Genomic DNA, 16,166 nt, shown 5'->3' on the forward strand with positions numbered 1-16,166 from the left:
TGTTTGCCATCAATTATAACACTTCCATATTTGTCACTAAAGCAATATACTAAAGTAGTGATGAACATCAACTGTATATTTAAATTAATTAATTATATCCCCCACCGACTATTATGTGGTTTTGTTATTATTATTATTATTATTATTATTATTATTATTATTATTATTATTATTATTATTATTATTATTATTATTATTTGCTAGTTTATGGATAATTTACTTTTATTAGCTCATCTTCATATTTTCATTGATAAGAGTTAGTTCAAGTAATAGCAGTATATAAAATAAAACGAGTGCATTTCTTGATAAATAATTGTATATTGTTCTAAAACTCAGTATTTGAAAACCGTATGGTGTATAATACATCATCTTGTTTGCACTACAATCGAAGGAGAGTTCAACTCGCATGACAACAATTACTTATCGAACTTGCTGCTGTCGATATGATGATCCAACATGATTTTTAAAAGTGAGATACTAACTTACATTTGCAGTAAAGGAATAAGTTATCTTCAAACTTGATATATTCGCGCCGTTTGGTATTCTGTTGTACAACATTCCGTAATTAAATGATTTTCTGTGTTATTTATTTTACGGAGTTCAATGTCTCACAAGAGGCGCCAATTCGAAAATGTAATAGAAATGAGTCCATGTCGGTCATGACATAATTCCTTTCGCTACATTTTAAAATATGATCTCTCTAGTCGCTCCGAATATCAACTGTGTGACTATTCCACGCTCAGTTTGTCCGATATGTAATATTTTGTAAAAATAATACCGATCAGCGTTGATTATTGAATAGAATCCTTTCATTTCTAGTCAATACTAATTCAATTTATTTTATTAACTAACAAATTCATAAATAAACATTTTAACATATAATATTTGCATCAATTAGCGGACGCATAATTAAGACCTTGGTCAGAAATACCGTGTATGTTCCCCATATTACCGGAAACAGAATCACATGATGGAATGTCATGCCTTTCAGTCATTTTATATTTGATAACATTGCTATAAAACAAAAGAATGTCACAAATGCCTTGAAATAACTGTGAAATAATTGACCACCCAAGTCAGTGATAAAATTTAAAGAGTTTCATTTAACAGCTTACGGAGCATAGAGCCTCCCAAACTGCTGCAGGGTAATTATTTTAGACTCCAAGTTCAATATTGAAACTGTCCATTATGACGCTATCAAAGGGCTTGGCAGGGAATGTTCGTTTAAATATCGGTGCCCCATCCATTAATGCGTTCATATCCCGGTCGTCCTTTCCTGTTATCTCGCAATAGTGGGCATGGCGTCTTCCTTTATTCCCTGAGTGACAGCTATCTCGCAATAGTGGGCATGACGTCTTCCTTTATTCCCTGAGTAACAGCTATCTCGCAATAGTGGGCATGGCGTCTTCCTTTATTCCCTGAGTGACAGCTATCTCGCAATAGTGGGCATGGCGTCTTCCTTTATTCCCTGAGTGACAGCTATCTCGCAATAGTGGGCATGACGTCTTCCTTTATTCCCTGAGTAACAGCTATCTCGCAATAGTGGGGATGGCGTCTTCCTTTATTCCCTGAGTAACAGCTATCTCGCAATAGTGGGCATGACGTCTTCCTTTATTCCCTGAGTAACAGCTATCTCGCAATAGTGGGCATGACGTCTTCCTTTATTCCCTGAGTAACAGCTATCTCGCAATAGTGGGCATGACGTCTTCCTTTAATCCCTGAGTAACAGCTATCTCGCAATAGTGGGCATGACGTCTTCCTTTATTCCCTGAGTAACAGCTATCTCGCAATAGTGGGCATGACGTCTTCCTTTATTCCCTGAGTAACAGCTATCTCGCAATAGTGGGCATGACGTCTTCCTTTATTCCCTGAGTAACAGCTATCTCGCAATAGTGGGCATGACGTCTTCCTTTATTCCCTGAGTAACAGCTATCTCGCAATAGTGGGCATGACGTCTTCCTTTATTCCCTGAGTAACAGCTATCTCGCAATAGTGGGCATGACGTCTTCCTTTATTCCCTGAGTGACAGCTATCTCGCAATAGTGGGCATGGCGTCTTCCTTTATTCCCTGAGTAACAGCTATCTCGCAATAGTGGGCATGGCGTCTTCCTTTATTCCCTGAGTAACAGCTATCTCGCAATAGTGGGCATGACGTCTTCCTTTATTCCCTGAGTAACAGCTAACTCGCAATAGTGGGCATGACGTCTTCCTTTATTCCCTGAGTAACAGCTATCTCGCAATAGTGGGCATGACGTCTTCCTTTATTCCCTGAGTGACAGCTATCTCGCAATAGTGGGCATGACGTCTTCCTTTATTCCCTGAGTGACAGCTATCTCGAGGCAAAGTTTAGTCGTTGACGGTAACCTGTGTCGACTCCTACAGACGACGATGGCAATCACAGCTAGATCAATATGTTTTACCTTTACCGAGTTGTCTCTATGTACTGTGACGTACGTTTTTTTTTTGTTTGTCTTTGATAATTGTGTGTACGTTATATTTGTCGAATGTATGTCATTTAGTCATTGTTATGTGAACTTCTAAAACTGTTGAAATCGAATTTTGTCCTTGTTTGTGGATGTTGTTCTTTCTACTTTATTTAAAACATATCAATTATTATATTCGAAATGATGCATACTACGATAAAAATGAATATATATGAACCATTTACCTAACCTTTCAACGAAAGCGTTTCGATGTTTTACTAAAACAATTAATATTCATATTTTTTGCAGTGCAATCCAGGATATGCAACATCGTTGTTGTTTGAACATCTGATGACGTCACCAACCAAATTGATGATCCTTGGAAGTGGTTGTTCTATTGCATCAGTACCAGTTGCAAATGCAGCTCCTTATTACAATTTATTACAGGTACTACTTTAATCACAGTCTTGTGTCAAACAATGTATTATGTAAGACGCTATTGTTATTTACAATAATGTATATTCCAAGTACATGGTAGAATAATGTGCGAGGCGAAGCCGACCTCATTATCGCATCTAGACCCTACTCTGAATAAAATAGAGTGTTATTTACTTGCAAATATAGATTTACATTATCGTGTGATAATATAAAGCTATGACGTGCAAACAACTATAATTCTGATAGTAGTAATTTATAGCACGCAATAACGAACAGCGATAACTCGTACACGATAACTGCGTACAAACAGTGCTCGGATGATGGTATTCGCTTAAATAACGGACTCGCCTGCGTCTTGCTTATTATTGCGCTTATTAGTCCTTGTCTCGTTAATACGCAATGACTATCAGTGCAGAGTCAGTTATTACATAATTTTATTGTGTTTACATTATTGTGTAATTAATAAACCATCATTACTTTATTGTTTACATTATTTTATCATTAAGGCGTAATTCTTTCGATGCTATTTGTCATCTCTTGTCATTATATTGTTTTGTTTCGCTATTATTTTATAGTGTCATCCATTCGATATTATTATTATTTTTAAATCATTTTGTTGTATTTAATTCACTATAACACAATAATAGGTGCGTTTTTCTAGGTTGATTACAAATACTAGTATAAGAGTTTTGAGTACACACATTGTCATAGGGAACACCTGAACCGTTCTATTTCTGTATGCATGTTGGAAAAGTCTAGCATCCAGACAGTGTCTGGTGTGTATCTCGAATATGTGCGATGCGGCCGCTGCTACTCGTAATACTTTGGCGAACCCCAACACCATTTACGAACAATTAACAGTTACACAGAAAGCATGGCACACTTGGAGGCGTGGTCTGTTCAGACTTTGTCAAGAACTAATCCCAAGACTGGTTACGAACCAGTTGAGGGAGGTTCGTGTGGTTCGTGACCAGTCTTGTGATTGGATGTTGGAAATTTGAAAGAGCAACCAATATTCTTCAAGCTGGTATTTTTTTAGATTTTAGTTTTCATTTTGTTTGACTGTTTTTAAGAGTTTAAAAAAATGTAAGCTAGCTGTAGCCTTAATCCCTTGTCTATTTCTTACACTAGATACCAGCCAATATCCCAGCCGCTCATAGGGACTGCGTAAAGTTGATTATAGTTCCTGGGCTCCCTGTGGTTATACATAAAAAGCAGATCGGCTTGTCTGCAATGATCCGTGTTTGATGATTTTAGTGTTTGTGGAATAATGTGTAGTCCATCATTCAGCAAATTTATAGAATGTCAGAAAACCGCCTTCGATTGATTACAAATCGAACAATTCAGTGTATATGGTAAAATAATATACGATCTTGACATTCTGAGACTTGGCATCAGGTCTTATCATTTTTCATGTTTTATAATAAAAAAATAGTTTTTGAGTTGTCAATCCAAATAGATTTCTAAAAATGGATTGTTTTCTTACTGAATTCAGCTAACGTATATATTCTCTAATTTGAGGTATATTAGATTAGACACTTAAATACAATAATACATTGTTATAATCACATTTAACTACTGCTTATTAAAGATTCACATTGGACAATAATTTGTTGTAATGCTGTCCTATACTCCCTACTGTAGACCGAATCAGATTATCGTGTATCATAAATATGTTATGTTTGCAAACCCATGGCAGTATTCGTTAGATGAAAAATAAAAACCACTAATACAGCAGCGATTGTTTTTTTCTGCGTTCCAAAACAACCAGTACGCATGCGTATTAGAGAATTTCATTGTTTCGTCGAACGAACACTCAGATTTGTGCTACAAGAACCTCGTTTTCAGTTCATGAATAAATCACAGTCCAATGTGTCTATTGTTATAAAGTATCAAACAAACAATAGCGACAATTATGTATGCGCGTCCATACTGTATCTTGCAACCATTGAACAATTTCATTTATAAGCCATTGTTTCAATGTGTTTTGTAGTAATGCATTTTATTCAAGCTTTGTTTTCTTATTTCTAGTCGTCTTTCTCTACATCCGGGGAGTTGGGTGACGACGACCGTTTCCCATACTTTTACCGTGTAGTACAATCCGACCTGGGTCTGAATCCACCATATCTAGCAATCTTACGTCATTTTGAATGGAAACGTGTTGCTGTCTTATATCACGATATTCTCTTCTTTGCCATGGTAAGTGGTCGTCAACACCGGGTTAGTGTAGAAAACACCACGGACAGAGTAGTGTCGTGATTCCGGATGTCCCATCTTGTTAGCTATTATACACTGGCTGATTTAATCTAATTTGAAGTAATAGGCAAGGTCAACATCCTTACTATTTAAGATAACTCCACCCTCTCAACAATACACTGAAACTTTACGACTTCACTGTTTAATATAACCCCACCCTCTCAGCAAAACACTGACACTTTACGACTTCACTGTTTAATATAACCCCACCCTCTCAGCAAAACACTGACACTTTACGACTTCACTGTTTAATATAACTCCGCCCTCTCAACAATACACTGACATGTTTAGGCCAGCTTGTATTGGTGGATTATATCAAGGAATCCTGCAATGCAGCGGTCTCTGATTGGCTACTGACGCTTTCACTCAGCCGGTGTATAGTTGTGCATATACTGAGCCTAAAATGCTGACGCCAAACAATATTGAACGAAAGCACATTCTGTGTGGTATATATGTACGAGTCGTTAGTACAAAATGTGCTTGAGTTCAATAGGATTGACGGGGAGTCCATTTTTATTATTATATTCAAGCGGTATTAACATCGAGTTTTAAGAAACAGAAAACGGAAACTTGAAGGAAACACAACATACACGAAACGCGAAAGTGTGGGTGAACAAGAAGTATAAGTGTTTCGATAATTTATAATGAATTAAATGTTACTAATTGAACAAACAGATCGGCATTTAAATATTTAGTAGCGAGCGAATGAATTATTTTTAATTTTGGCAATACGTAGTTCCTGTTCGAGTAACAATTCATCGCCATACAGAATACAATGAAAATTACAGCATTATACCCCTCTATCTTTCTCATCTGAACATGGACTATATATCTGAACTTTGGGAATCGACTTTGGCAAAATGTAAACAAGATGTTTGCATTTTTCAGGGTAAAGACAGCCTGTTGGAAATTTTAAAAAAAGATGGCGTCGATGTCGTCGTTTCGGAGAGTTTTAACGATTACCCGGTTCACCAGCTAGAGTCTATAAAGGTCAGTATTTCAATTGTAATAACTGTAAACGTGTAGATTTTCACATTACTGGAAAGATTTTGCGTTTTGTTTTTGTTTTCATAGAAAAATGACGTCAGAATTATTCTGGTGATGGGTTACGAAGACAAGACCAGAAAAGCATTTTGCGAGGTAAGACTATCTGGAAATAATATAAACAAGCAAAACATTAGTGAATGACTTCATGATCGTCATGGCATTACATTTGGAATAAACAAACATTTAAATATAATCATTAATGTAATATCGCATTTTGTCCCAAGAACATAACAGATTCGTAGTTCGTTGAAAGATATTTACCTCACTCCTACTAGTACTATGCTGGGAAAGGAGCGTGGTTCTCTACGTCATTTTGACGTCACAGAAGCGATATGTCGCTAGATGGCGCAACATATTGAAATCGTAATTCTCTGTATTTTCTAGGCATATAAACAGCAGTTATATGGCGCTAAATACGTGTGGCATATCGTGTCAGGCTGGTATGAAGAAAACTGGCACACTATAGAAGACACCGACTGTACAGCCGAAGAAATGGCGGTAGCCGTAGAGGGCGCTATCTCAACTATTCAAATGCTGTACGATCCAAGTAACGCAACAACGATAACTGGAGGGGTATTGTAATACATAAATTTTGAGCCCGGCCAAAATCGATATATAAATTCGTAGAACCTCGGAGATCATAAGCCGAGGTCAGCAAATCTGTATATCGGGCCGGGCCAATATTTGCATTTTTACACGAATAAAACACATTTTGAAAAAATACTGTCAGCATATCGTCGGACTGACAGCATATCGTCGACTGACAGCATATCGTCGGACTGACAGCATAATGTCAGTCCATTTTGTCGGACTCTCGTCGGGTTTGCTGATCATTTCTACAACTGTTTATATGGAACTCAACACGGTACAAACAACGATGTTTTGGTCGACATAAAATGTTACAGTTGTTATATTGTCAAGAATTTTATCGACTCGATCAAGAATATTTGATAATTTCAAATATGCGTTCATCGTGGTATTGCTTTTCAACATTAGCGTTTATATATAGCGCATATATTGCGCAAACATACTGCATATGTTCTGATTATGTGTGGACGAGCCGGAGCCGAGGGAATAGAAATACAATTCACATTATTCTTGCATCTTTATTTTAGACGGTGGCTGAATATTATCAACGCTACCTAGACTGGAATAGTACAGCAATGTACGGTACAAATGTATGGGGAACACCGGGCTATGACTCAGTCTGGGCTGTGGCACTGGCGTTAAATAATAGTATGCAAGAAATTGAAAAACAGGTAGGATAATTAATAACACTGTATTTTAAATATTTGTTTTATTTTTTCTTCATAACCAAAGCAAATTGCAATTAGTTCTGATTATTATTTGGCACGTCTGCCATACTGAGTTTCGCTGATTTACCGACTCCCATATTACATGCAAGTTAATCGCGTGTCATACGTACTGTCCCAAGAACGATAACGATAATCAATTCCTCGTCATTCTTAGTTGTGCATGTATTAGTACGACAAGATATTGAGTGCCCAATGCTATGCCATCATACATCATAAAAAACCGCCACGCTTCGGAAATAAATCAATGCAAGTTCACATAAACACAGTCCATTTAGTGACGTCATTTATTCTTACCTCTTATAGGTTATCTATGATGACAATGGAACTTTTATTCGATATAAACGACTTGAAGATTTTACGTACTCTGATGATGTCATGCTGAATGCGTTCAAATCGGCGATGAACAACGTGTCATTTCACGGTGTTACCGTAAGATGATCGTTCCTGTCAAAACGTGTAAAGTTATTTTATGTGTGTTAGTAATATTTACAACCTACTAGTATTTAAGGGTTAATATATGGAACAAATGAAGATTGCTACATGTTGTAATTTGCTGATCCTTCAGTATAAACTGTATGTTTTCAACTGGATCTCTATAGTCGAACACACCATTTTTTATGCTGTAACAATGTGTTGATGCCATAATCCTACAACTCAAACTAACTCAGTGAAAAGGCTGTCGGTTTCTTTTGATATTTGGGTTGCTATAATTTGATCTGAGTACGACCGACCCTACCATTATAAACTGTATTACACATAAATGTCTAACTGTAAGTTCGTGGTTTCCCGTTTTCTATACCAGCTATATTAACGATTGTAGTACGTGCGTTTTCGATCCCACAGGGTCCACTACAATTTGATGAACACGGTGAAAGGCAAGGAACAGTTATTGTTCACCAAACTCAAGGTAAATATGTACGTGATGGTGTTACTGGGTAGGGACGGTCATAGGGACGGAGTTATAACCAATTCAGCCAACTTTTGCGGTCCTCTGAATCGGCGTACTTGTTGAATTGTCATTGTTTTGTGCTGGACCAATTTGATAGAGACTTATTCGTGTTTTATTTAAAGAACTTATAAGATTTTCCTCTATGTTTCAGGGGGGCGGCGTGTGACGGTAGCGTTGTATCGTGATGTCGGTGCAACGTTGGAATTTGATAACAACAACCCCATACAGTGGATGGGTAAGCGCACATAGCTTCATTGTAGACCAACAACAATGTAACGATTTACTTTCAGCTGGCCACTGACAGATAACATTGAGAAAAGAAACAGTTTATACTTTATCTTTGTAACCAATATGCCGCACATACATAAATACGGTTGCAATACAAATATTACATGCAACGTTGATCATTCAAAACACTTTTATTTTTCTTACTGAAGCTGGCCCGCCAGTCGATGGAATGACGTGGTACATAGAAGAGCTGAGAGTTGGTCTACCTATCTACATCACATTCTGTGTTCTGGCTTCGCTAGGTCTTGTAATGGCGCTGTTCTTTCTAGTTATGAATATTGTATATCGAGACCACGGGTGAGCTACCGCGTTTGACTTGTTCAGTAACTTGAACTTACAAAATTGATTAAAACACCGTGTATAAAACAATTCCAATAATTCAATTTATTTATTGACACGACACTGACGAAACAGCGAGGTCACGATAAACTTGTACATGCAATTAGCACAATACACTCACCGTCTATAAATATCGTGTTAGTGTACGATCAATCATCACCCCTAGTTACAAGTGTTATTCATAGCTACCAAGACTGTGCCATGTCGCTGCATGGGGGACTTCGCTTACCAAACTTGTCACGCACATTCACGTCGCAGATTATTTTTTTCGTGATGAGCATTCATCGCTCTCATATCGCATCGAAACTTGTCATCACGCTTTTTACACCCCCCTCTACCGCGCTGGGTAACGAATGGCCTGGCTCAGTCTTGGTGACAATACGACGAGAGCGGAGATGCAATAAATGCAAGATGTTAGTCGAAGCGACTCGTTACGAATGATGTCGAAATGATAATTACAGGAAATCCCTGGTGACCATGAACTTGCCATCACTGTTGCCTTTCATGGCGTCATTCCAAATACTATGCAAAATAGACATATAGCGTCCCTAACTCAGTATTGTATTAGACGTAGTAGATATAGCGTACCTAACTCAGTATTGCATTAGACGCAGTAGATATAGCGTTCCTAACTCAGTATTGTATTAGACGCAGTAGATATAGCGTTCCTAACTCAGTATTGTATTAGACGCAGTAGATATAGCGTTCCTAACTCAGTATTACATTAGACGCAGTAGATATAGCGTTCCTAACTCAGTATTGTATTAGACGCAGTAGATATAGCGTTCCTAACTCAGTATTGTATTAGACGCAGTAGATATAGCGTTCCTAACTCAGTATTGTATTAGACGCAGTATATATAGCGTTCCTAACTCAGTATTACATTAGACGCAGTAGATATAGCGTTCTTAAGTCAGTATTGTATTAGACGCAGTAGATATAGCGTCCCTAACTCAGTATTGTATTAGACGCAGTAGATATAGCGTTCCTAACTCAGTATTGTATTATACGCAGTATATATAGCGTTCCTAACTCAGTATTACATTAGACGCAGTAGATATAGCGTTCCTAACTCAGTATTGCATTAGACGCAGTAGATATAGCGTTCCTAACTCAGTATTGCATTAGACGCAGTAGATATAGCGTTCCTAATTCAGTATTGTATTAGACGCAGTAGATATAGCGTTCCTAACTCAGTATTACATTAGACGCAGTATATATAGCGTTCCTAACTCAGTATTACATTAGACGCAGTAGATATAGCGTTCCTAACTCAGTATTGCATTAGACGCAGTATATATAGCGTTCCTAACTCAGTATTACATTAGACGCAGTAGATATAGCGTTCCTAACTCAGTATTGTATTAGACGCAGTAGATATAGCGTTCCTAACTCAGTATTGCATTAGACGCAGTATATATAGCGTTCCTAACTCAGTATTACATTAGACGCAGTAGATATAGCGTTCCTAACTCAGTATTGTATTAGACGCAGTAGATATAGCGTTCCTAACTCAGTATTGCATTAGACGCAGTAGATATAGCGTTCCTAACTCAGTATTGCATTAGACGCAGTAGATATAGCGTTCCTAACTCAGTATTACATTAGACGCAGTAGATATAGCGTTCCTAACTCAGTATTGTATTAGACGCAGTAGATATAGCGTTCCTAACTCAGTATTGTATTAGACGCAGTAGATATAGCGTTCCTAACTCAGTATTACATTAGACGCAGTAGATATAGCGTTCCTAACTCAGTATTGCATTAGACGCAGTAGATATAGCGTTCCTAACTCAGTATTGTATTAGACGCAGTAGATATAGCGTTCCTAACTCAGTATTGTATTAGACGCAGTAGATATAGCGTTCCTAACTCAGTATTACATTAGACGCAGTAGATATAGCGTTCCTAACTCAGTATTGCATTAGACGCAGTAGATATAGCGTTCCTAACTCAGTATTGCATTAGACGCAGTAGATATAGCGTTCCTAACTCAGTATTGCATTAGACGCAGTAGATATAGCGTTCCTAACTCAGTATTACATTAGACGCAGTAGATATAGCGTTCCTAACTCAGTATTGTATTAGACGCAGTAGATATAGCGTTCCTAACTCAGTATTGCATTAGACGCAGTAGATATAGCGTTCCTAACTCAGTATTGTATTAGACGCAGTAGATATAGCGTTCCTAACTCAGTATTGTATTAGACGCAGTAGATATAGCGTTCCTAACTCAGTATTACATTAGACGCAGTAGATATAGCGTTCCTAACTCAGTATTGTATTAGACGCAGTAGATATAGCGTTCCTAACTCAGTATTGTATTAGACGCAGTAGATATAGCGTTCCTAACTCAGTATTGCATTAGACGCAGTAACCCAGAAATATGTATCACTTGCCATCTATCTACAGGTACATTAGAATGTCCTCACCCACATTGAATGATATGATTATTCTTGGCGCCATCTTGGCATACACGGCCGTTATATTGTATGGTTTGGATGGTAACGCCGTGCCCAACTATAATGACATATTTTGTTCTGTAAGTATACATTACACAACATTTGTAATCAATTCACAAACCTATATCGCCATGACTTCTATTCCGAAATGTGGTCAAAATTAACACAGATTCACTATTTTATGTGATAATTATACATTTGGTCAACAATCGCACTATTCTTCAACGTGTTGTGAAATTTGCCGTAAAAACGATGTATGATTCTTCGTTAACATTTGGATAAGCGACCCCACCCACCCATGTTATGGGTAATTATCATGTGATATTCGAAACATGAAACCGTGGATCTCTTGTAAGATTTGCTAATTTAAATAAGATTTTACTGAGATATGTAAATATAGTATTATTTGTTCTTGTCTTATAGTTCGATAGTTGGATACTCATTGTGGCTTTCACAGTTTCGTTCGGCGCCATGTTTGCAAAGACATGGAGAGTGTATAAAATATTCACAAATAAAATACATAAACGACAGGTAAGTCCAAATTAGTCTCACCGCAACCGGTGACGATTGTCTCTGGTTTTGACAATAGTTGTTGGACATTAAATGACATCCCGTAAGTGTTTGCAATTCATTGACTGTGTAACACAATTTAATTACGTCAAATGGACAACAAAATACTACATGAATGCGCATGCGCAATGAATTACTTGTACGTACTGCTGTTCTCGAACTGTCCGATAACTCACAATACGGACAGTCTGAAATTACTCACACGTAATGCTTCAGTGTCATAGCTGTCGTTATTTCTGTCTACCCCGACGAATACCGACAACTCCAAGTTGATTGCAGATGGCACGCATTTACACTGTTAGGCCGATGTTGTTTATTACACCAACATCGAGTGGAGAAGATGATAAAATGATTGTAATGTAATCAGGAAACATTTCGTTACAGGCTCTCCACGACACGCACCTCATCGGATTTGTCGGTATATTACTTGTAATAGACATATTACTATTGACGGCGTGGCAGGTCGTTGACCCCTGGACGATGGTGGTTAAAAATCTTACGACAGAGGTTTGTTCAAGTATGGTTCAATTGGCTTGAGTGGAAGGGGGCATTTTTCCGCCACAGTCACGGTCACGGTTGATGACCAGTATATCGCAGATCGACTTGTGAAAATTGTTAAAAGTATTAGAAGCAATTATTTTTTGAGACTAAAATGCTTATTAATAATTATATTATAATGATTTTGCATTCTATTCAACTGTAGATCATTGAAGATGTCGCAATCGTTCCACGGGTCGAAATATGTGAATGCGAATACAAGTTTTATTGGTTAGGCGCCCTCTATGCCGAAAAAGGATTGCTGCTTTTGTTTGGGTGTTTCCTGGCATACGAAACAAGGAACGTGTGTGTTGACGGACTCAATGACTCCAAGTAAATAATCTAACATGAATGCAATTATGAAGAAATCATTACAAAATTTGAAATTTGTGTTTTTTCGTTGAATAAACATCCAAGAACGATTTTTTTAATATAACCGACACGTTTACAAAAATATCTAGTCAAATGATAGTCAAATCAGGTGAGCAGCCAACCACGTGACTATTTAAACGTGCCATACGTGTTCAAGCATGACAGACCACAACCTGAAGTTCGTCGATGTATACATAAACAGCGGTATACGCGAGTCGAGTATCGCTGATATGGCAAAACGAGAAACAATTCCGATGATACAAGATACAGTATATTGTGCGGAATTCAGAGAATATTCGAACTGAGATTGCACCAAGTTCATAACCTAATTATAATATGTTTTCTGTTTTGTAGACAGATATGTGTTTCAGTGTATAATATTGTAGTGCTGTGTGTTCTCGGTATAACAGTAAACCTGGCAGTGAGTGATAATCCAACGTTAACGTATGGTTTTACGGCAGCCATTATAGTTCTCTGTACAACATTTACATTATGTCTGATATTCGTGCCCAAGGTGAGATATCGTGTACAGGATATAGTTTCAATATTTTCAATACTAGCAATACGTTTTTAATACGAAAAAGCCAAGAACAGACACTCTAAATCAATGTAACGAGAACCTGTAAATTATAAGACGATCGATGGGTGGTTATTTTGAACAACATGGGCGTGACAATAAACGCTACAGTTTGAATTCTCATGCCTGCCGTGTGGCAATAAATGTGACAGTTTATTTATTTTCAGATTAAGATGATTATCTCTGATCCGAGCGGCGATGAAACGAAACGACGGCGTTTGCGTGAAGGTCTAAGTGTTAAAAAAAGTATGAACGACGCGAGGAGCTCGGACACTGCATCCAGAGACACTGGTGTCGAGAGTATCTCGGAACTATCGGCAAAATTGTCAGCTATACAGTGGAAATTGTCACTCGTAAGATTTTGTAACTAGTAGTACGTTAGAGATGTCTCATTCCGTGAGACGACGCAACATTGTTTCCAACGACGGTACCTTGTTTATATATTTAACATAAATTTGGACATTATTGGTAGCATGGTCTCTTTTAAGCAATCATGGGTCTTTTTTGTATTTGCCCACCATGACGTCATGGTAGTCCGCGACCTGGATTATGTCAATGATGACTAAGTGAGTCACGTTGGGTTGGGTTGCCACGAGATCAACACTGCGTTCGTAGTTACGCGTATGTGCAGGGGCTTGCAACCTGAAAGTGAAAGTCAAAGTATAATCGAAAAAAAATGGTTTGCAGCTAATTCCAATTTCATAATTTAAGGCAGTTCGAGCCGAATTTAAATAACGCAATACTAACCACGTTACTGTAAATATGTGCAATGCATTGTGGGAGAGAATTTGTCATCGCAAACTAAATGTCAATTTTTTAAAATGTTTTAACAATATTGAAAGTCACAATGATAATAATATATGATTTTTTCATCTCATATCACCATGCAAAATTTCGAGAAAATTATTTCATCACAGAAACCAGAGACATTTATGACAATTTTGGACTTTTGTTTCTCGGAATTTTGTTTCTTGAATTTCTGTCGACCCTATTTGTTTTCTATTTCGATATTATAATAATATTAATAATAATAGTGATAATGATGATCATGCATCTTACTTTTTGCAGTTGTAAAATTAATTCGGTTAAATTTAATTCGTTTTATTCGTTATTCTTATTTACCTCTATCTAAATATTTCAATATTTCATGATTTTAACAGAAGGATAAAGAGATTCTAAAGCTCCGGGGAGAAATAAAAGTACATCAACAGAAAAGAGAAGCACAACATTCCCTCGACTTAGATGCGATATCCGACGTGAGCAGTGACAAGTGCGCCGCCACCGATAGTAGAGAGTTACATTCGGAGGAATTATACGTTCACATCGGTGGTTTAGGTGGCAACGAGGCGGAGACGAACACGGATACAAGAGATGCTGCTGTACAAGTCGAAGATGCATTAACAACTACGACTGCCGTTCAAGTTGACAGGGATCCAAACGATGGCACATCGACTTCAACCCAGCTACGGAATATTATCGAAAACAAAAAGATTCCACAGCGATGCAAACTGGTATTTATAAACCTTGGGTTTTCAAACGACGCAGAACCAGACGGAGTGTTCTACGTGTGAATGGACCTCAATTGTGTATATTATAACGTAATGTTGCCGTCCTGTGTCAAATTCATCTGCTTGTGCCATTCTAATATTTTTGTTTGTTTGTTTTCTGTCATGCTATGTACTATTTTCCGGTAACGTTTCACGGGTTTTATTTTCGGGAAGGAGCTGCCACACAAAACGTTCTGTGTTGCTTAGACGCGCATAATTATACCATTTAATTATATTGGCACTTTGAGAATCAAAGTAAACATGTACTGCGTATGTGACTTCGAACGATCGACGAGCCAGTGAAAACAAATAAACAAACTCTTCTTTGAAGCAACCCCGAACTTACACATGTTGCACACGTAGGGGTAGTCTTGTTACACTATTCAGGCGAGCTTCAGTAACTAGCCTAAAGTACAGTTTTCTGTGAGTTTTTGGTCTTTGTTTTGACCGGTGATGGTTTCCAGGCGGTGAATATGCCCGGATGTTCGCTCCCGAGAATAAGGAGATAGATACCGCAAGTGCAATATTTAACACTTTCAGCAAACAAGAACATAAGTATGTTTTAACTCACCATTTATTTACGCGTGTTCGAATAAAGAAATCACAAACTGTAATATTTGTAGTATTTATAATAAGTAACTTCCCATATCTCTTTTTATCATAGGGTTTTATGTCGCTGTTATTTATCAAATGACATCATCGTTCTACGCGGTACTGAGCGATAGATTGAAACAAGCACATGCAAATTTTAAAATATCCTCGGAGATAGCATTACCCTAGGTGTTAACCATATATATGACTTGTATTCGACTGTCGTATCTCACAAACCAATGAGTACCAGACGTAAATTTGGTTGTATTTTCACATCGGGTATGCTAAATACATGGTTATGTCCGTCGATCGTGAGCGGCGTGAAAAATCCTTCTCCATTTCAAATGGTCAACCTAAAGGTTTCAAGAGAGAATGTTTCTCACCGTTTACGACAAAAAAATCCACGTATTTGTCGGTGCATGCGTTTCTCGTATGAATTTAACTTAAACTTGTC

General features: G+C 37.5%; 1 protein-coding gene across 1 annotated transcript in view; it reads left to right on the forward strand.

The window, feature by feature from the left end:
- LOC102801435 (gamma-aminobutyric acid type B receptor subunit 2-like) overlaps positions 1–15,145 on the forward strand; it is a 20,564-nt gene extending 5,419 nt beyond the window's left edge. The window contains exons 2-18 of the mRNA XM_085503541.1: positions 2,733–2,870; positions 4,893–5,060; positions 6,006–6,107; positions 6,192–6,257; positions 6,549–6,737; positions 7,280–7,423; positions 7,784–7,909; positions 8,324–8,387; positions 8,581–8,664; positions 8,867–9,014; positions 11,469–11,598; positions 11,942–12,049; positions 12,473–12,595; positions 12,792–12,958; positions 13,352–13,511; positions 13,742–13,927; positions 14,735–15,145. Of these exons, the coding sequence (XP_085359667.1) occupies positions 2,733–2,870; positions 4,893–5,060; positions 6,006–6,107; positions 6,192–6,257; positions 6,549–6,737; positions 7,280–7,423; positions 7,784–7,909; positions 8,324–8,387; positions 8,581–8,664; positions 8,867–9,014; positions 11,469–11,598; positions 11,942–12,049; positions 12,473–12,595; positions 12,792–12,958; positions 13,352–13,511; positions 13,742–13,927; positions 14,735–15,145 (2,514 nt within the window). The remainder of the gene's footprint in view (positions 1–2,732; positions 2,871–4,892; positions 5,061–6,005; positions 6,108–6,191; positions 6,258–6,548; positions 6,738–7,279; positions 7,424–7,783; positions 7,910–8,323; positions 8,388–8,580; positions 8,665–8,866; positions 9,015–11,468; positions 11,599–11,941; positions 12,050–12,472; positions 12,596–12,791; positions 12,959–13,351; positions 13,512–13,741; positions 13,928–14,734) is intronic.
- The last annotated feature ends 1,021 nt before the right edge of the window (positions 15,146–16,166 follow it).

This window comes from Saccoglossus kowalevskii, chromosome 9, assembly GCF_978046115.1.
Source record: "Saccoglossus kowalevskii chromosome 9, keSacKowa6.1, whole genome shotgun sequence".
Taxonomy (NCBI): Eukaryota; Metazoa; Hemichordata; class Enteropneusta; family Harrimaniidae; genus Saccoglossus; species Saccoglossus kowalevskii.